The sequence below is a fragment of the Notamacropus eugenii genome, chromosome 7 (assembly GCF_028372415.1).
Source record: "Notamacropus eugenii isolate mMacEug1 chromosome 7, mMacEug1.pri_v2, whole genome shotgun sequence".
In the NCBI taxonomy this organism is placed as follows: domain Eukaryota; kingdom Metazoa; phylum Chordata; class Mammalia; order Diprotodontia; family Macropodidae; genus Notamacropus; species Notamacropus eugenii.
In genome coordinates this window covers 19,136,777-19,158,592 of record NC_092878.1, presented here as the reverse complement: position 1 = coordinate 19,158,592, position 21,816 = coordinate 19,136,777, and the positions used below count along the sequence as shown (strand labels likewise).

The 21,816-nt window shown below is 39.8% G+C and overlaps 1 protein-coding gene across 1 annotated transcript; it reads left to right on the top strand.

Moving 5' to 3' along the window:
• The first annotated feature begins 4,269 nt into the window (after positions 1-4,269).
• Positions 4,270-20,319, top strand: GREM1 (gremlin 1, DAN family BMP antagonist). Its single transcript, XM_072625083.1, has 2 exons — positions 4,270-4,556; positions 15,108-20,319. Exon 2 carries the CDS (start codon positions 15,109-15,111, stop codon positions 15,661-15,663), a length of 555 nt encoding a protein of 184 aa, XP_072481184.1. The 5' UTR covers positions 4,270-4,556; position 15,108; the 3' UTR covers positions 15,664-20,319.
• Positions 20,320-21,816: the final 1,497 nt, after the last annotated feature.

Below are 21,816 nucleotides of genomic sequence, written 5' to 3'. Positions count from 1 at the left end.
TGATGACATCAAGGAAATTTGTAATGGAACATTTTGTAAACTTTAAAGCATTAAAGATAGCAAGTATTATTAGTCATTTTTGAATGAATATGGTACTGTGAAACTCTGAAAGACTATACTATTTTAAGATCTCATCAGAGGGAGAGTGGAAAGGGGGAGAGAGAGAGAGAGAGAGAGAGAGAGAGAGAGAGAGAGAGAGAGAGAGAGAGAGAGAGAGAGAGAGAGAGATTACAGAATCACAGATTTAGAGTCAGGGACCTTAGAGACCATCTATTTCAACCCATTATTTCTTATTTTATAGATGAGGAAACTGAAGCTGAGAGGTGTGGTATACTTTATAAACAATGTCTTCCAGATGGCATCTTTTAGGTAGAGAAATTAGTGGAATGATGTATTCCAGTTCACCATGTCTACAAAAATTTCAAGGTCTTCTCCTGATCTATAGACATTACTAGGTAATCCAATTCTCAAACCAAAGGGTAGAAGCCCAGGAAGAGCAAACTAACACGCTCCTTGGTGATCAGTTGCAAATGTACTTTCAAATTAGTAGTCAAACTCAGATTAGGATTTATGTATCCTGTTTTCAATGTATATCTACTCATTGTTGTTGAGTCATTTTAGTCATGTGTCTGACTCTGTGACTCCATTTGAGGTTTTCTTGGCAGAGATACTGGAGTGATTTGCCATTTCCTTCTCTAGTTCAGTTTACAGATGAGTAACTGAGGCAAACAAGGTCAAATGACTTATTCAGGGTTACGTAGCTAGTAAGTATCTGAGGCAGATTTGAACTTAAGTCCTCCTGACTGAGACCAGGGCTCTATCCACTATGTCACCTAGCTGCCTACAATATCTATGTAGTAGCCCAAAAATGATTTTGAAAAAAAAAATGTTATGGTGAAGTGGTTGTTGTTAAGAAACGTTTTATCCTTGTACAAACCCACTTAGTACACTTGTCTCCCTACTCTATACCTACTAAAAATAGAAACTGGTTTGACCTTTCCATTCTACTCCCACCCTCACCCCCAGCAACTTTGGTTTAGTTTCCTATGCTTCAGTTCAATTCAGCTCCACTCCACAAGCATTTATTAAGCTTCCACTACAAGCAAGTTATGGTTAGGCTAGGGATAGATACAAATGCAAAAATGAAAAACAATCCCTGTCCTGGAAGAATTCATATTCAATTGGATCTTCCACCCATATCAGAATTCACAGATGGCTTGCACTATAAACACATTTGGGGGGTGGTGGTGGTTTCATTCATCTGGTTAGGAAACTCCCTCTACCCAACCAGAATGATAGTTGTTCAGAAATTTAAAACCCTAGAGAACTGGGGGTATGGGGGACCTCCAAGAGGTTATTACTTGTGCAGTGTCATATACTAGTACCAGAGGCAGGAGTTGAACCTGGAGCTTCCTGACTCTGAAGCCTGCTAATCTAAGGTCAAAGACAACAACCCTAGAGGTTTTTAATGGCCCTTCACATCATTACAATAGACCACTGGATGTGAGAATCTACTTCTTCAGTCAGTTTCAGCAAATCCAAGTCCTTTCCTCTATTGCTTCACCATGCAAACAAATGAAACTGATGACTATCCAAATAGTTTTCCTTACCGCATGAGGAAGATGCTAGAGCAACAATGCATATGGAAGTTTTGTATATTATTGCCAAGTCCCCTAGATATTAGCAGTCTTTCCCCCTTGGAATTAGTTTATATTTCTTTGCTTATTTTTTTTTTTGTTTGCTTCTCTACATACATGTTGCAAACTCCTCCCCACATTAGAATATAAGTTCTTTGAAGGCAGGGTCTGTTTCATTTTTGTCTTTTTATACCTATTACTTAGCATAGTGCCTTGCACATAGTAGGCACTTGATAAATATTTGCTGAATTCAAGGGAATAAATGTTCTCACTTATTATCATTACTGAGCTCCACAATTTACTTAGTTTGATTATTGAATAAAGAAGAGTAAATTCTTAAAAAGTTTACTAGTCTCTAAAAATTAAATCTTCCTCCCTTTCTCCTTCCCTCCCTTCCTTCTGTTCTGTGAAAAGTCTCTCTGTCTCTGTCTGTCTGTCACACACACACACACACACACACACACACACACACATGCACATACACACAAAGGCATCAAAATATTTTAAAATGACACTGGAATTAGGCATAGTCTTACTGTTAATGAATTGCCATAACATGTCCACTTTGTTCCTAATTTATAGCCTTTGAGAACTGAGTACAAACTATGGAGGTCTCTACTGAGCTGGAAAGGATCCTAGAATGGGCCTTTCATGGGCAGAACAACTTTTGAGTAACACTAACCTAGCTAAATACTGAGAAGCTCACCACTATAGACCTCATGATGTAATAAACTAGTTCTTTAGTCCTAGCAAAGTGCACAATATTTATAGGATGCATTTAAAGAAGAGAATAAAGAGCGTTATGCTCAAAGGTGGTAGGTAAGACTGATCACCAGATAATAGATTTTTCCAGACACAAAAATCACAAAGATTAAAATGTGAGGGATAATAATCTTTGTCAGTTGGAGACAACACTGGCACCAGTGAGATTAGGCATCTGAAACACTGAAGAGTAGTTTATTCAGTGACAGAATTTGGCTCCACAAATTTAAATCAGGACAGTCCAGTTTAGGCTTTGTCTAATGTAATTCTTGGTTAGATAGTCACACCCTAATATTTTACATATATGTCTATTTTAATCACTCTCTTCAGATGGCTATTGGATTTTAAAGTGGTTTGACATAAGGCACCCATTCAGGTGTTATAGTCCATATGTTTGTGGAAGTTGTTCATTCCAAGAAATGAATTTGGAAAATACATGTAAGGTCATTTAAAACCATTAGGATCTTTGTCTCTGACTTTAGATCAGTAGCAAGTTCCTTTTCCAAAAGGGAACTGTCTTTTTCTGATTTTGTATGTCATGAAAACTGGCTCTTAAATTCTCTCTCTCTCTCTCTCTCTCTCTCTCTCTCTCTCTCTCTCTCTCTCTCTTTCTCAGTAGATTTCATGGTCACAAATGAAGCTAACATTCAGATTTGCTTCTTGGAAAACGTTACTTTGCATAACTTTTAATGTTTTCTACATCCAGGCAAGGCTGATTGCAAATGAAGAAAACTGGCCAGTTTTCCCCTATGGGTCATGGAAGATACACACAAAACAATTTCCACAGTCTTTTTTTTTTTTAAGCCGACTAAATGGATGCAATTTTTTTTCTTCTGTATGACATGAGAATGGGATGGCCAAAGAAGGCAAATGTGAAAAGTCCTTACTCCTATTTAAACAAACACACACACACACACACAAACACAATATTCGTGTACCTAGATATGTCTCATATATTAATTGGATGAATAATCATAATATGGATGAGCATATACATCCAAAGCCTAACAGACTCTTTAAATATTGTATTTCTGCATCTAACTTTTCTCGAGTTAGATTTTCGAGATTTAATTATCTTTGATTGCTTCAGTTACCTGATTCTCCATAAGTAAATATTTTCCTCTGTGGGGTCAACTAAATTTTGTTTCTTCAGGTTTTTTTTCCTCCACTTTCCCTTACTTCAGAAGGATACCGCAAAACATCTGTAGCCTAGTCCGCATTTAAAAAGCTAGTCTGCATTTAAAAGAAACCCTGGAAAGGAGAGTTCGGGGATGGAAGAAGAAATGTTGATAGGTTGATTAAGTGCTCAGAGGTCCGTGGTACTTGAGTTGTTGGTGCCTAAGAGGGTCTTTGAGGTCCATTTCAAATCTGGGGGCCTAGAATCAACCCCCTGTGATCCCCGAGCCCTCAGGGTCCCACTTTCTCTGATCGATCTTAAGTTGGACGAAAATGACCGCATCCTCTGTCGTGACACAGATTTCCTCTATCAGGAGATCGCGACCGACAGGGATGTAGGGAGCCACAGGGCAATGAAAGAAACCTCAGAAGGAGAGAAAGGCAAAGCTCTGGGGCCAGGGGAGGAGAAAATGAGGGGGGTGGGAAGGCTGGGGGATTTCCTACCGATCTTCCCCTTCTAACGGGAGCGGAAAATGTGATTTGCTGTGCATTCCAGGCGCGGTCCCCTGGGGTGACCTCTCCCCGCTGGCCCCGGTAGAGGGAGGGGGCTTTGGGGAGGGAGGAGAAAAGGAGGCGGGTTCAGTCTGGTAGGGGTCCCCGCTGGGAGCCGGGGAGGGGGGGTGTATGGGGAGGGAAGAAAGGAGGGGGACTCAGTAACGGGAAAAGGGGGCGGAATAGCGGGTCCGGGCCGGGCGGCGCCTGGCCAATGATGTGGCGAGGCCCAGGAGCGCGGCGTGCAGCCGGCGGACATTTAAATGGGAGACGCCGAGATGCTGAGGCACTCGGCGCGCCCTCCATGGACTCGGGGGCCAATCCAGCCGCGCAGACACAGTCGCAGCTCCCAAGCTAGCCGGGTGTGCCGCCCCAGGGGGGGTCGGGGGGCGCGGAATCAGCCCCTGGGGCAGTCCCAGCGACTCAGGAAGACTTACAAAACCCCCAGGTCACAAACAGAAGAGAAAATAAAAGGACGCTTCGGAACAGGTGAGTTTAACCCGACAGATGCCAGTTCCAGGTCCTGCTTGGACGCAGACCCCACAAGGAGAGCTTTCCTCTAGTGAATCTCGAGCCCTTCCATCAGCGCACCCCACAGCCCCCAATCCATGCTGGGATCCTCCTTCCTTGCTCTCCTCGGGCAGAGCTGTCTGCTGACAGCCACGATCCCGAGAAGGACTGTGAGCTCCAGAGAAGGAGCTGTCCCGAGCTGCAGGTTCCTTCTCTGCAGTGGAAACCCGTGGAGGTCAAGCCTGTCGAGGAAGCGCCTGTTCCGCTTTCCTACACCTTACTGGTTTTCCACTTTCTCAGACCGTCTCTTGTTCCCCTAAAAGGCGGGAAGACACCCCATCTTAGGAAAAGGCTCTGGGAGGCAGCGCCTTATTGGGGAAGACTTGAGACTTGGGGTTCAGTCTGGGTGATCATCCTTTCCGATCCGTGCACAGAAGGGATTGAGTCAGAGGACTCGATAGTGAGGCGGTGGCGGCAGTGATGGTGGGTGAAAGAAAGAGGGGAAGGAGAATGTGAGCTTCTCAGGTGTGCTTGTGCGTGTGTTTTTGTGCGTGCTAGAGTGTATGCGTGTGATGTAGTGTGTGTGTGTGTGTGTGTGGTGTGTGTGTGGTGTGTGTGTGTCCGTTGGCGCCAGTCTCCTATCTCCTACTGGTTGAGCAAAGTTGGAGAGCTGGGAGAAGGAAAAACCGAAGGGTCGTGCGAATATAGTAGGCGCAGTGTGAGAACCTTTCACCTGTGCCTTTGCGCACCAGGTAAAAGGCGACTGGCTCAGGGGAACGTGTGTGCGCTTCTAAACCAAAGTGAGCCAGGAGCCCCTAGAGATGCACAAAGTTGGAGATTCCAGGATCTCCGCTTAGCCCCACACTTAGTCTAGCCCTAGATGACATTTTCTCCCTCTCCCACTGAAATGCTCACTCTTACTCGTGTACATATTGGAAGGTACTGTTAAAAGTTGTAGATGCGCATCCCAAACCCCGTCTTCCCTGTTCCCTTTCCCCCTAGACTGTCACTCAAAGGGGTAGTCGCCGCTCATGCTCTAGATAAGAAGCAGTGACAGGAAATCTGGGGGGAAAGATTCTGTTTCACCAGAAAACCTGGAGCTCCGGGCAGTTTTGCAATCCCAAATCGTCTCAGGAACTCGTCTTCTGGGCAGGCCCGATCTGGTCAAACCTTTACAAACAACCCCGTAGAAAGTTCAGTTGCCTAGGGGTTAATACAAACCAATGTTGAAACTAATCTCCCCAACCCATCCCCTTGTTTAACCGGAACTTGTGATTTCAAAAGAGTGGGGATCTTCCAGTCGTGAAAAACCACTCCAATGGTGCAGATCGGCAATTCGTTGGTTTTAGAGAGTCGCCTAATGCGCTGAAAAGTTAGGGGCTTTGCCCAAGGTCACATTGTATGAACTCAGGTATTATCTGACTCCCGAGTCTGACCTCTATCTTCTGTGCTAGGCTACTTCCTTAATGCATTGATGTTAAGGGAAAATCAAAATGCTCTCTGTGAACTCCTTTCTGCATTATTTAGGAATGGGCTTTCCAGATCTAACTCACCTTAACTCATCTAACTCGGTCATGGAGATCTAAAGAAAGCATAGGTACCTTAACTGGATTGGGGGGGGGGGGGAAGAGAGAGAGAGAGAGAGAGAGAGAGAGAGAGAGAGAGAGAGAGACAGAGAGAGACAGAGAGAGAGAGAGACAGAGACAGAGAGAGACAGAGACAGAGAGAGACAGAGACACAGAGAGAGACAGAGACAGAGACACAGAGCGAGAGAGAGACAGAGACAGAGAGAGACAGAGACAGAGACACAGAGAGAGACAGAGAGAGAGAGAGAGACAGAGAGAGAGAAACAGAGAGACAGAGACAGAGACAGAGACAGAGACAGAGAGACAGAGAGAGAGAGTGTGTGTGAAGGCACCAAAATCACTTTTCCTTAGGGAAGTTTACCTCTTGGTTGCAGAATCAGAAACGAATTGCTTCCCTGCTGGGGTTTCTTGTGTCCTTCCTTTGTTCCCACTTCAAGCTCTCCACTAGCAGAATCTGTAAGCCTTTTAATAACAACACTTACAACAAAACCCAGAAGTGTTTCATTGTTAAGACTTTGGTAGGTCTTTCACTGCAGAGGCCAGAATCGGTTATGAAATCTTCCGATTGAAGCAGTAAATCTAGGTGATGTTTATGAATGGTTGTTTATTTCCCCCAAAGTGAGGCTGCCACGAAAGCAGTTGATTAAATCAATCCATTGTGTTATTTTATATTTAAATTGCCCTATAGGCCCTGGAGGAGTGTTTCTTTCTGTCTATCCACATAAGTAAAACAACTAGAATGAAAAAGATTAAGAAAACTCTTTAAGAGTGAAATGAATTCCAAGGATTTATCTGAAAAACTTTCCAATGTACCCAAGTAGAAGCATGATTCAAATTCAGTCCCTATCTAGCACGCAATCTAAAGTCTAAAGCAATGCAGCTGAATTAACTAATCTTCCTTGGTAAACTACTGTTTCATTTTGAGCATGAAATTTTATTTAAGGCTTCTTCAGAACTGTGACCACTTTAAAAAAGAAAAACCTCAAGTTACAATGGAGCTTAGCATTTTCATTTTACATTTTATGGGTTTGATAGTGTTCATTGTTTTTTTAAATCCCATAGCCTTTTTGAGGGAGAAACTATTAACTTGCAGGATTCAGTCTAGAGAAATCTAAAATTCATAGAAGAGCAAACTCTGTTAAATGAAAGTTTGGGGTGTTGTGTGTGTGTGTGTGTTGTGTGTGTTTGTGCATGTGTGTTGAATAATAGGATCTCTGCAGGCCCTTACTATAGTGGCCACACTGGAGAACACTAGAAACACGATTCATTTCCTTATCTTTGTGCAGTTTCTAACTAGGACTCAGGAGTATGAGACTTTCAGGCTCTTAGCTCCGATCTGATTATGTGTTAGGATCGCAGTCCTGGTCTTCTGCCTCTGTCTTCCAAATTGAAGCTCTCTGTTGGAACACTGTGTTAAATAAATATATGGAGAAATGGTGACATATCTCCAGACTTTCTAACACTCCAGAATCAAAAACAATTTATCTAGAAAAATTATCTTAACACCAAAGATAGAAATTAAATGTGTTGCAAGGGCATTTCCCTTTCTGTCTGCTTAAAGATTTTGTTTTATGTACTAAATATTTCAGACAGCATACTACTATACTACTACTATGTACTATATATAAAGGATATTTTATATACTAGCAGAGATACAACTGTTCTGTCTGAGAGGTAATGTTGGGAAGTAGCATTGTCTACAATGAATCTTATGAAGGAATCATATCTCAGAAATGACTAATCCAGAACACTACGTTGGAAAAAAAAATCATTTCTTTTTAGAGTTTGTGAGTGTATGTGGGGGGTGAGGTGGGTGAGAGGTGAACTTCTGTGCTGGATGACAGGAATGAATCATGAAGGCAGGTATCACCTTTGTTGCTTACAAAATAAAAATGATTTTGTACAATAATACTCAGTCCTAGAAAAGCAAATTCATAATAGATCTCATTTTTTATTCATCAAAAACAAAGGTAATGAAAAATAAGTCTAATTCATTGAGAGTAGCCTGGTATGGTGGAAAGAGCACTGGTTCTAGACTCAGAGAATCTGGGTTCAAATTCTCACTGTCACTTCTTACTTGTATGATCTTGGACAAGTCACCTAATTCCTTTGTGCCTCAGTTTTCTCAGTTGTAAAAAGAGGGTTAGATTAGATGACCTTCCAGGCCCCTTCTAGCTCTAAATAAATGATTCTAAGTACAGGTTTACATTTCCAAACAATCAGTTTTAAGGGGGAAAAATTCTTCATGCCCATAATGAAAATAAAATCTCGCCCTTATATACGCTACAAATTCAGTCATTCATGGTGTCAGATCATGTAGCACAGAGTAAATCTATACTAATACAAAAAAAAAACCCTGTATGTAGCATGAATTTGCCTTGACATCATCATTTTAATGGAGTTTTATTGTTTATCACAAAATAATTTTTCTTGACCTATTTTAATATATAAATAGTCCTTTAAGTTCTTAGCTCCTAAATTTTTGTGTCTTCTGATTCCAAGTGTCATCTGGCCTTGTATTGTATGTGATTTGTCCTTTATCATTGAAGAGGACCTTGACATCAGGAACATGATGCCATGCCTTGCAAAGTGAATTGTATGAGTCTGGTCGTCTGTTCTATGCAATAGAGAGAGACAAGTCCAACTTAACTAATGGTCTTCAATTTCAGGATTTGTTGGTTTGGGCATTTGTGACATACAGAGGATAGATGAGTCTCTGCTTCTTCATAGGCATTTTTAAAAACATGTAAAGTCTACTTTTTTTGTTTGATGAGTTTGTCAGAAAATTCTAGACTATTTTATTTTATAATTATCATTGCTAAATCATGATACTGAGGTTTGATTAAGTCATCTTAGCTCTAAAACTAGGATACACCCCACTCTTCTCCACTTTTATCTTCTGCATTTCCTAGACTATAAGCCTAAGGAGAAAATGGTCACAGCATCCAAAAAGTGTAGAGTATAGGTGATCACCTGTAGCATCTTTTTAGGGAGATAATCACATTAAAACGTGTCTTTTCTAGGTATCTCTCCAAAACTTTATTCACTGAGAATTCCCCAAAAGTCCAGGCACAAGCCTCTGACCTCCTTACAGCTTTTCTCTACTGTATTTATTATGTCAAACCCTTAAAACCTAGATAGCTAGTGGAAAGAGGACTGCACTTGGAGTCAGGAAGACCTGAGTTTTAATCCTATTTACACTGTGTGTAAGTCACTTATCCTCTCTCCACCTGTTTCCTTATCTATATAATGGGGATAATGATAGCACATGCCTCCCAGAGTTATGAGGATCAAAAGAGATAAGATTTGTGAAGTACTTTGCAAACCTTAAAATGCTATATAAATGCTGGATGCTATTATTAGAAATAGGTGTGGCACAGTCAGCCAAATTATGAAATGCTGAGAAAGCAAAATAAAAAGGAAATAGTCTCAAATTCAGTAAGATAACAGGTTCTGTCTTATGTAGAGTAAAAAAACATTAGAAATAGATTGTGCAAACTAGTTCCTTTTTTTTTTTTGTTCTTTAAGATCCAGAAGACTGTGCTCCTCAAAAGCCTTTCCAGTGGTACCCACCACAATGACCTGCAAATCAGCGTTTGTTACATACACTGAGTGTCATGCAAGTAAATGATGAAGGAAAACTTAAGGAAAGGGTCAGGTAGAAAAGACATACTTTTAGTCAGGTTTTAAAGAGATAAGAAGGAAGGAAAAACTATGAGAAAAGATAAAAAAGATGATTAGTCCAAGAGATAGAAGCTACAGGGATTGCTTTTCACAAAAATCTGACCTGCTTACATGGTAGAATATTCAGTGAAAATTGACATAGACGTCTAATGTGTTGACAAAACCTGTTTACTGTGTGCTGGTAAATGTTTAACTGCCAGTTTTCTAAGGAAAAAGAAGTGTGCATGACACTTTAAAGTTTAATTTATATCATTAATATTTATTTACATTGTTAACATTACATTATTAATATTTTCTCCATCACTTTCTTATGTCTAGACAGGACATTAAATCAAGTCCTGATTTGTAGTATTTGCTGATTTCTGAGTTGTAAGGGCTCACACTGATCATTTAACAATTGTTTGTCCAAGTATGAGCTGGCTCTAATATGCTTCTGCTTCAATTGATGTAAAAGTGAGTCTGAAGGATCATAGAATCCAACCCAAAGAGCTAGACATGACAAGAGCTAGACATGACCTTAAACACTTTGTCATCTTACAGATGAAGAAATCAAGACCTAAAGAAGTTAAATGACTTGTGTAAATGACAGAGATGTGATCTTATATTGCTTGTCATTGTTAATTCTATTTAACTTTACTACTAGATGATCTAGCTTGGTTATATAAGTGGATAGTATAGTGAATGGAAATACTGAGAACACATACGGTCCTCATAAACAATGGGAGATTCACTGGTGAACATAGTGGCCATTCATACAAAACCTCTTCTGGGACATCACTGTCATCAATAGTTATTGACCACCTACAGTGGACAAGACACTGTTCCAGTTCTTTAGGATACTAAGATGAATCGACAGCATTTATTCAGGCATTTACTATGAGTGTTATATGCTCAAGATGCAAAGATGAAAAATGACACAGTTCCTCATGGATCATAAAATTTAATGGAGGGGATATGACCCATCAGTTTTATTGTTCCCTCTTCACATTCATAGTGTTTAAAAAAATACAAAGTGTTGGGCAGAAGATTTGGAAGGTGGGAGTTCGGAATGTCCCAACTAAGTAATGGAAAGTGAACTTCAACCCTGTCTCAACAGAGCCCAAGTTCAAGGTTCCATGTTTTTAGTTAGTTAACAGCATAGACTCCCTTTAACTTACCACAAAGATATAGAGTACTGAGCTTTCAACAACCTCCTTATCCCCTACTCTTCAGAGAACTATTGGACTCCAGGAAACAGAGAACTTGCTTGACTGAGATATTTGAAATTGACCTTTACTTCTGTCTTAACAGCTATTCATAATGTTTAAGAATTCAGATAGTCCACTCTAAGTACTTAAGATCTTTAACGTTCACCGTAGTTATGCTTTTTTAAAAAAAAAAAAAGAATTCACAATAATTGTTCCAGGCTATGCCAGGCTACTAAATCTTAATATAAGAAATCTATAATTTTTTTTAATTTCCACCCCTCCCCCTTCCCTTCGGGCTTGGCTTATGGGACATATGTGCTCCCATAGGAAAAATAGAGCCTGTCCAAATTAAAATTAAAAGCCACATTTGGTGACTTTTATATCGTATTTGACAAGTGAAACATGGTTTTGAACTTACTGCTTTCTTTTAGTGAATAAAAATGACTTCAATTAGAAAATAAAATCCACAGATTTTGGCCTACGACCAGTTCATAAAACTAATGGACTTTGGAGTTTCCTTAGAAAAAGGGAGGTATGCTTTGGGAGACTGGCCAGGCGAGCAGAGATCTTGATGGGATGAAAGTTTAAAATCCTGAGCACTAGTCTGGGCTTTGCCACTGATTTGCTCTGTGCAGTGAATTTATGCAAGGCATATTGCCTTTCTGCCTCATGTCTTCTCTGTAAAATGGGGATGAATAAATAGTTCTTTTGCGTGTGAAGGGACAAGGTACTACCAATTGATTTGCATATTGTAGAGAAAAATTTAAAAAATTTTCTCCATATAATTTCATTCTATTTCTCCACTCCCCATTCCACCTCACTTTAATTTGAAAACTATAAAATAGACCTCTTTAAACAGAAATACGTTCTTCTTGTCAAGAGACAAAGGGTTAAATTAAAGGAGCAAGCCTATTGCCTGCCATGAGATGAGTGGGGAGGTTTTGTCAATATTTATTTATTTACCCTAATATACCCTCTCATTCTACTCCTTTTTTTAAGTCTGAAGTCTATTTCTACTAGACTAATTAGAATACTCAATCTACCTGCCACTCACTGTGTCAGGAGACCTTGGAAGATTATGGTAGTGAGTATGGGCTACATCAGCTACTTAGTCCTTCTTACTATGGGACTACCTTTGGTAAATCAATTAGCTTCTCGGTCTCAGTTTCCTTATGTATAAAATGATGGAGCTGGGTTAGATGATTTCCAAGATACTCTCAAGTTCCAAGTTCTATAACTCTATATTTTTTCTCTAGGACAAGTGTTCTCTTACCACCACTTTACCACTTTATGAAGCACTGCACCTGAAGATAGGAAAATGAGTTCAAATCCCTCCTCTGACACTTACTACTTAGGTGATCCTGAGCAAGTCACAACTTCTATCTGCCTCAGTTTCTTCATCTGTAAATGGAGATTATAATAGCTCCTATCACCTAAGGTTACTGTGAACCTTAAATGAGATAACACTTGAAAAGCACTTTGCAAACCTAAAAGCACTATATCCATCCTAGCTATTATTATTTAAAATGTCCTCTATTGCAAACAACTAACCATCAATAAGTAACACAGCCTGGAACTGGGCCTAGGAATGAAGAACTAGACTAGGATCCAATTTTGGCAGATATTTGCAGTAGATTCTCTAATATGGAGGCCTGGGGCTATCTCCTGTGTTTCTCTACTGAAATGGGCAGTGACTGGTTTGAATTTTATTTTAGATACTGGCGCTGCACTGAGTAAATAACACAGACTTCTAAGGGTTGCCGAAGTACAAAGTATATTTGCCTGGGAGACGGAACACTTCTGGCTCAAGTCATCTTGGTGTCTGGAGAAAACATGTACTGTTTTAACACTAGATTTTTTAGAAAAAAAAGATTTTTTTTAGGACAAAACAAAAAAATTAATAATTTTTGGGGGAAAATTTGCTCTGTTAAATAACAGTGATGTTGTAACACAAACTGACAAAAGCCAGGAAATCTAAAATCAGAGCTGGAATGAAAATGTCACATTATTTGCTTTGAATCCTTTCCTCCCCCAAAGTATTAGATTGTGCCAGAATCCTGATACTGTTTGATTGGCCTATGGTTCTATATTTGGTAGCTGGTGGTTGTAATTCCACATTATTCTTAGGGTTGAAAGACAGTATCTTCTTTGGGCCTGTGAATGTGTATTTTTCACACATTTTATTGTTTTTTGGATAATTGGATAATTGTTGGATCTTTTGGATAAATTGGATCATTATTGGATTATAGACTTAAAGAGTAGATCTTAGATATCTAACTTCTTGATTTTGCAGATTGGGAAACTAAGACTCAGAAAGGTGAAATTACTTGCCCAAGGTCAAATAGGTAGCAAATAAAAAGAGGCCCAATTTGAACTCAGGCCCTCTGATTTAGCCCTCTTTATTATGCCTTACTGCTCTATATAGAATCTGATCCACAATATTTTTGTGGTGGGGAGTGGGAAGAAATTTTTAAAAGTTACCATTCAATTTTCACTGGTTGCTTCTCATGCGTAAAATTTTAAAGTCAGGGGCAAAATAAGAGTGAAGAGGGGAAAAGGGGGAAGATAGACAGTTCTTTTCTAAAAGACAGGAAACCAGGTAAGAGAAATAATAAGTAACACCTAGATAGCTCTCTAAGGTTCACAGAAAGAATATTTTTCATATATTATCTCATTTGATCCTTACATGTTGGGACCAGTTACTAGAGATGCTATTATTCCCATTTCACAGATGAGGAAACTAAGACTCAGAAAAGGTGAATGACTTGCCAATGATGACACAGTTCGTAAGTGTTGGAGCTAAGATTTTGACCTAGATCTTTCCTGTCTCCAAGTTAAGCTCTCCTTCTGGTATACTAGCCTCCTCAAGCAGAAAAGTAGCATGGTAGCCTCAAGCAAGTTTCACAGTGGACTTTCAGCCTACCCTGAGGCAAGTTTGTGAACTGAGTCTCCATTGTCACAGAATTTTAGAGCTGTTAAAGACCATAGAGACCATCTGTTTTATAGATGAAGAAATGGAGGCATGGAAAAATTAAATGTCTTTACTGTGGGCAACTGTGAGACCCTGAACAGGATCCCATCTCTCCCCACTCCTAGGCCACTGGGCCCCACAGTCTAGGATTCTGGGTTCTCAGAGAGGTTAAGTGATTTGCCTAAGGTCACTCAGTAAATTAGCAGCAAAACTTAAAGCAGAGCTGCTGACTCCAAGGCTGGTGTTCTTTCTGTCTATTATACTCCTTCTTTGCTTATAAATTGCTTTGCCCTCACACTCAAAGAAAATGACATACATGGTATACCATAAGGTGGAGCACTGCCTGGACTTGGAGTCAGGGAGCCCTGAGTTGTAATCCTGTCCCAGGCATTTACTAGCTGTGTGACTTGGGGTAGGTAAGTCATTTAAGGTTCTTTCAGTCAAGTTTCCTCATTTGTAAAATAAGCATCATAATAGTAGCCATCTCATAGGGTTGTAGATAGATAGATAGACAGATAGATAGATAGATATATGCATACATACACACATACATACATACACACATATATACATAGACAACGTATGTATTAACTACTTACTTTGTGCCAAGTACAAACATACAATATACAAATGTAAACAAAGAATAAAAATTTAAAGGATAATCCCTACCCTCAAAGGGCATATGTTCTAATGGGAGAACCCCACGCATATAAGGGAGCCGGAAAGGGAGTTCAGGGAGATTTTGTATATCTGGGGGGCTGAGAGTGAATCCAGACATGAGTGAGGTGAAGCATAATGGAGGTCCTTCCTCAAATGGTGGTGCTAGGGGGAAGGAGTCATCAATCAAGAGAGTAGGGCAGGAGGGGAAGGTTTCTCCAGGGAGGCAAGGCAGTAGGCCAAGAGAAGGAGGAGCAATCTGGAAAGTGAGTCCAGGCATGGGCATCTAGCTCACAGGGGTGTTATAAGGATCAAACGATATACTGTATGGAAAGTGCTTTCTCGACTTTAAAGGGTTATATGATGTTAGCTAATATGGCTTTTGCTCCCCATGTGAAAATAATAATTGTGTTCTCCTCTCTGCTGTCTCTTTCCTTTCCGTTAGGATGGGCCGAACCGCCTACACCGTGGGGGCTTTGCTTCTGCTCCTGGGAACCTTGCTGTCTGCCACCGAAGGGAAAAAGAAAGGATCTCAAGGGGCCATCCCACCTCCTGATAAAGACCAGTACAATGATTCAGAGCAGACTCAGACTCCCCAACAGCCTGGATCCAGGAATCGGGGAAGGGGCCAGGGCCGGGGCACTGCCATGCCTGGAGAGGAGGTGCTGGAGTCCAGCCAGGAGGCACTGCATGTGACTGAACGCAAATACCTGAAGCGGGACTGGTGCAAGACACAACCTCTCAAACAGACCATCCATGAAGAAGGTTGTAACAGCCGCACCGTCATCAATCGCTTTTGCTACGGCCAGTGCAATTCCTTCTACATTCCCAGGCACATTCGGAAGGAGGAAGGCTCCTTTCAGTCATGTTCCTTCTGCAAGCCCAAGAAATTCACCACCATGATGGTTACACTCAATTGTCCTGAATTGCAGCCACCCACCAAGAAGAAAAGGGTGACCCGGGTGAAGCAGTGTCGCTGCATATCTATTGATTTGGATTAGGCCCCAGACACCCAGCTTACCCTAAGGACTCAGCCCCATGTGCACACAGTGCCTAGTCAAAGACAGCTTGGCTGTCCTATGCCCAAATCCCAGATGCAGGAAGAACCACTCACTGCCTCTCAGCATGAGCATGCACCTGTGTGTATTTGTCTGTGCGTTGGAGCCTTGCATGCATGTCCAGAGGCACAATGAGGGATAAAACAATCTCTTCTGGAGAGTACTTCCTATCATATAAAGAGTATCTGTTGTACTTGGGGATGGTGCAAAGGACCCAAATCCCTGGCAACTTCCCTGAGGCAAATCACAAGCCAGGAAGGGATGTTGTCTTGCTTTGCCTCTGCCTTCAATGCCCCTTCTTAGGCATCTAAGATTCTCTTTAGAACGAGTGTTGCATGGACAGTGGTTACCCTGGGTTTTGTTAAGGGAGCATGGAAAGGGACTTGCTTTCAGATGTGTACCTGACATAGAAAAATGATTTCAGAAGCTCCTTCCCCTAACCAGCTGCTCTTTTCAACCATTTTTGGTCCACACCCCCAAATTCAGAATCAATAACTGTTTCCAATGCAAACTCCTTTCTTTGAGCTATCCCTATTGTCTTCTTACCACGGTTTAATGTACTTTCCTCTTGCAAAAATACTCTAGATAATTAAAGGAGATTTGGATTGCCAAGAAAATGGAGGTGAGACACTGATGAGCTAGAAGTGGTCCAGGAGGTAGAATTTAGGGGTAAGGTCCACATGAGCTTGGCAGGATTAAGGTAGGGTGTGTGAAGGGAATTGAACATGACAACACTGTAAAATCATCCTTGGAAGTAGAGTTTTTTTTTTCAGCATGAAACAGAACCTAAGTGAATAAATATCTTGCATAACACTTTCAACTCTGTTGTGCATTTTGAAATGGACCTGAATAAAATATGGTAGGCTTAGCTCTGATTTTCTTCACATTATTTGTAGGGAGCCAAATTTTAGACTGTGGCACTTCCCAACCCAAAATTAAATTTCTATCTTGCTAATTTTTCCAGCCCACTGAAATTCACAGCATCTTAAAAGAACTAAGCTATTACTACCCACTCCCCCTCTGCCCCACTTCCCGACACATACAGGGCTTAAGAGTCTTCTGAAAATTAAATCATTATATTATTGTGCACTCAACAAGAATTTATTAAGCATTTCTACATGCCAGTCACTCTGCTGGTGCTGGAGATACAAAGACATGAATGAAACAGCCCTTGCCTACCTACATTGTGCTACTAAATAGACTCAGTCACATCGGTTTGGAAGGTGCTTTGACCTTATAACACAAGGAGGAGGACAGGATAGAGGTATATGAGAGATCCTGATTACCCAAAATTCAGTTCCCAAATAGGGCTGTGAAGATTTTCTATAAGATGGATGATCTCTTATGGTCTCAATATCAGGGTTGGCTTCAAAGTGTTTTTTTCTTTTTCCCTACATTTCTTGTCACAATGGCTGACCTCCTTACTAACTAGTTTGATAGCCATTTACCACCATTTGTACAACTCACAAAAAAGAATTCCCAGCCTGTTCTCTCTCCCAGGCTAAATAGCCTGGTTTTCCCAGAGAATACGGAAGAATATCACCTAAGATCAAAATTAAAGTTGGCCACAGTTCTCGGTTCAGTTGTTTCTCAGTCCTGGCTTCATGACCCCATTTGGGATATTCTTGACAAAGACTCTAGAGTGGTTTGCCATTTCCTTCTCCAGTTTATTTTATAGATGGGGAAACTGAAGCAAACAAAGTTAAATGACTTGCTCAGGGTCACACAGCTAGTAAGTGTCTCAGGCCAGATTTGAACTCACGAAGATGAATCTTCCTGACTCCAGGCCCAGCACTCTGTCCACCATGCCGCTTAGTTGTCCTAGCTGTTCTATCATTTCTAATTATTTGTCTTGAGCACATGTGCTACATATAGTTGGCAAGGTCAGACTTACAACACAAATATTTTCAGAACTAGGTGAACCAACCTAAAATAGCCCCTCACTACCCTTGCTCCTGGGGATCATGAGAACTATTGTTCAGACCTCCTTCCCCATGAAGAGTTTGAATCTGGTACTTTTTTTTAAAGATATGCTTTTATGGAGAAAATGGCATGGAAAAAATTTCTTTAAAATAAAATTCAAGCAAGTTTCTTTTTTCTTTCTTCTTCACAGGTTTAGCATTGTTTTTGTAAATTAAAATTTTGACTAACAAAATTGGCTCATTTAGGAATTCCTGATGCTAATTGTGCCAGATCTGAACCTGTCAAGTATATTAACATAGAAAATCTCCAGGAATGACTAGGGATAGTTCTGGCAACATTGGGGTTATGGTGTTTTGTTTTTTTAACCAAAAGGAACAGAAGGTAAGAGAAGGGAGAAAAAGAGAAGAAGAAAGAGAGAAAAAGGATAAGAGAAAAAAACCAGAGATCTCCTGGGAGAATCATGTTAGTATGATTCAGAAGGAAAGATAAAGAATAGGAATGTTTACCTCTATGTTTCTCTCTTTAAAGTTTCAAGAGAAATCCTTGTTTTATTTATTTTTTTAAAGGAGGCATTCAGAATAAGAAAATTTGTTTCTTGTCCAATAATAGTGGTATATTTGATGTTTAATCCATTCGGATATTTATTGGTTAACTTATCTGCATTGTTCTTAATGAACTGGGACAGCTCCCTATGGCTATTCCTGACATTCTCCATCTAAGGCTAAGATGGAACTCTGCTGAGGACAGGCATGCTTAACTCTGGTGTCTATGTGACTACACTGTTTCTCCAAAGTTTGGGGTTTTATACATCAAAATTAAACTTTTATTCTTATCCAGTTCCTTCTCAGCTCCACAACTGGGGAAAAGGATGGAAACTCAAAGACTAGGAGTTAAAAAATTCACAGCACTGCTAACTCTCCAAGAAACCATTTTCAAAGTCATTCCACCCAACAGTTATAAGCAAGAACCATGTATTTTGAGATATAATTGAAGATCTAACACTGGGTTTACTTTTGAATTCTTTTTCCAATTTTTAATTCTGATTGAATTTCATTTCCAATTCCTTCCTGATGAATCTTACCCTTGGCCCAAGGTCAACTCATAGACACTCCCCCTCCCACACAAACATACTTCCAACATGGAAGTATCTTGTCTACTCTTTGCATTATTCCTCTCTGCCCCAAATCTTTCTTTCATTCAGATTCTCAAACTGGAAAGCACAGAATGGCTTTAATTAAGCACACAAATGCCGAAGCCAAAATGGGGAGTGGGAAGAGGAAACGAGAATGGAACTGAAAATATAAAACCACACCAGAGAGGAGAAATAACATTCAGAACCAGTAAACACTGAATTTCTCTTGTTGTTTTAACTCTGCCACAGGCATGTGATTTTGTTAAAAAGAGATGACTTAAGTGGCCAGCAATAATCTTCCTTTTAGTAGCCTGTACCACAGTCTTGCATTTGGGGAGGATTTGGCTACAGTAAAGAGAGTTTCCTCAAAATTAACTTCCCGGGGATAATTAGCACCATGACTACCCCCAAAGCATAACTAGGCAAACAAAGAGACTAGTTCTACTTGTCTTATTATGGCACTGTTGGTTAAGATTAGCATGAGTACAATCTATCTTCCAACATTTACTTAACATGCCACATTGGTTCCATATTATATCAGGTACTCACTGATGATGCAATAATACATATCTGCGTTTGCTGTAGGTTTATGTGTTTTGACTGAGAGATAAACATGATTTCAATCTTTCCTATTAAAGTAATGCCAAACACTGAATTTGCATATTATGGCATATACCTGACATCTTTTCAAATACATATTTTACATATACATATACTTTGTGTTTTTGTCATCTGCATTTCTTCAAAGATTAAAATGAATAGTAATAATAACTATGAAAAGGGAAGAGAGAAATTTGAAGATAAAGGAGATAATTTCCACTGTGTGGAATGTGAATAAACGAAAGATATGGGTATTTAATGTAATTATTAATTCAAATATTTTGTTCAGTGTGATAACAGCAGTTTTTTTCTTTTGTATGACTTCCTCTGAGCTAGGCAAAGGAGACAATGGCTTCACCTAGGTGGTTGAAAGCTTTTTGTATGGGATGTCTTTTATTCAGAGGGAGACAATAAACTTTGTTGTATCTGTGCACATGTAAGTATTGCAGTTATCAAAAATTAAGGGGTTGACATCTATATTTTATGTTTCAGAGGTTAACATTCCTGAAGCAATATTTGTAAAGACTTTAAGCAATCTCTGTGAAGACTTAAGTTGTACAGAAAGGAAATACCGATATCAGCAATAATTCACAAAGAACGTTGTCTTAAGGAAAAATTTTAAATGTCATTTTTATGCATAGAACACATGAATGGCTAACAAATGATAAGACTGAAAAAAAGTTCTGTTGATCTCTCATTCCCCAAGATATTTAATATAAACTGTATCATGTATTTAAACTTCTACTTTATTCTAAAAAAAAAAAGAACATAGACTATGAGGTACCTTATTTTTTTTTATGTGTGTTCATGGACTCAAAAGGAAATCTGGTTTAAATTGAATTTCTATTGATATGTAATTGAATAGCATTGGATTTTTCCCCAAGAATTTTATATATAACCTTTTCTCAAGGGTAACCAATAAATTAAACCTCTTCTATATTGTTTTTGTTTTGTTTTGTATAATTTCTCATATTGGGGATGGAAGGTAGAGGGAAGTGAATAGAGAAGGCAGAGGTTTTTTAAATTCTAAGATCATATATTTAGAGTTGGAAAGGACCTTAGAATTTATCTAATCCAAACTCTCATTTTTCAGATGGGGGAAACTGAGATGCAGAGTGGTTAAGTGACTTGTGAAAGATCCCACGGATAGTAAGTAGTAAGAAGGTCTTTTGACTATAAACCCAACACTTTTTCTACTGCACTGTGATCACTATTGTCATAGGAGGAAAGGAAGAAAGATGATGGCTTCTGTGGTTTCTCCAAATGTCAAAGATTTTATTCTTTCTGGTTCCCAGTTAATTTCATTAGGCACTCACCATGACTTAAGCCAGAAATAAATGAATATAGGAGATCAACATCAGAAGAGATCCAGAAGCCATCCTCACCCAAAATTCCCTTGGAAGCATCCTCAATGGATAGTAATCTAGTCTTCTCTTGAAGAACTCCAGGAAAGAGTAACCCTCAAGAATGGGATAGACCATTCCACCTTGAGTCAGCTCTAATTATTAGGAAACTCTTCCTTACATTAAGCCTACATCTTCTCCTCTTCATCTTCTACCTTTAGTACTTCATTCTGTCCTCTTGAGCCAACAGAAAAGTCCACATAACAGCTCTTTAAATACACAACGGCAGTTGTCACATTCACTTTTTTTCTTTGACCTAGACATTTCCTGTGTGGTTCAATGGAAAGTGCACTGGATTTGAAGTCAGAATACTTTAGTTTGAATCTTGACCCTCTCATTTACTTACTACCCATGTGACCAAGGGCAAATCACTTAATTTCTTTGGGCCTCAGTTTCCTTACCTGTAAAATGAGGAGGTAGGATGAAATGGGCTCTGAGGCTCCTTCTTTCTCAAAATCTATGATCCTATAAACATCCATTATCACTGCCCTTATTCTGAATATTAGCCCTCTACGAATGTAGCTAAAGATCATAGCAGCTTTTCTGACTCCTATTGATGCAAAGGGAGCTTTCAATCCATCCACCAACCTCCTCCCCTTCCCCCAGGTATATTTTTAAACCATGCTTTCAACTCTGTCTTATACTTACAAAGCTAATTATTTGAACTTGTAATAGCTAGGTCCCCAGCATACACAGGAGGATCTGTTGTAGAGGATCTTAGGTCTACTCTGCTAAAAGGAAAGCAACTTTTGAGGAGTCAACAATCTACTTTAATCAAGCACATATATCATTCATTTAGTTCAGGGGAAAAAGTCAACACCCTGAACTTCAGAAAAAATGCAAACAGAGACATAAAGACCAATAGACAGGGCTTCCAACTACCTGACCATAAGCAATACATACATCACAGATCAACAGACAGAGCAACTGTCTGACCATTGCATACATACATAGTTACCAAAGAGAGATGCACCAACATCTGTGTTTTCAAACAAAACTTCTAATGGGTAAACTCCAAAGCAAAACATCACCTCAGAG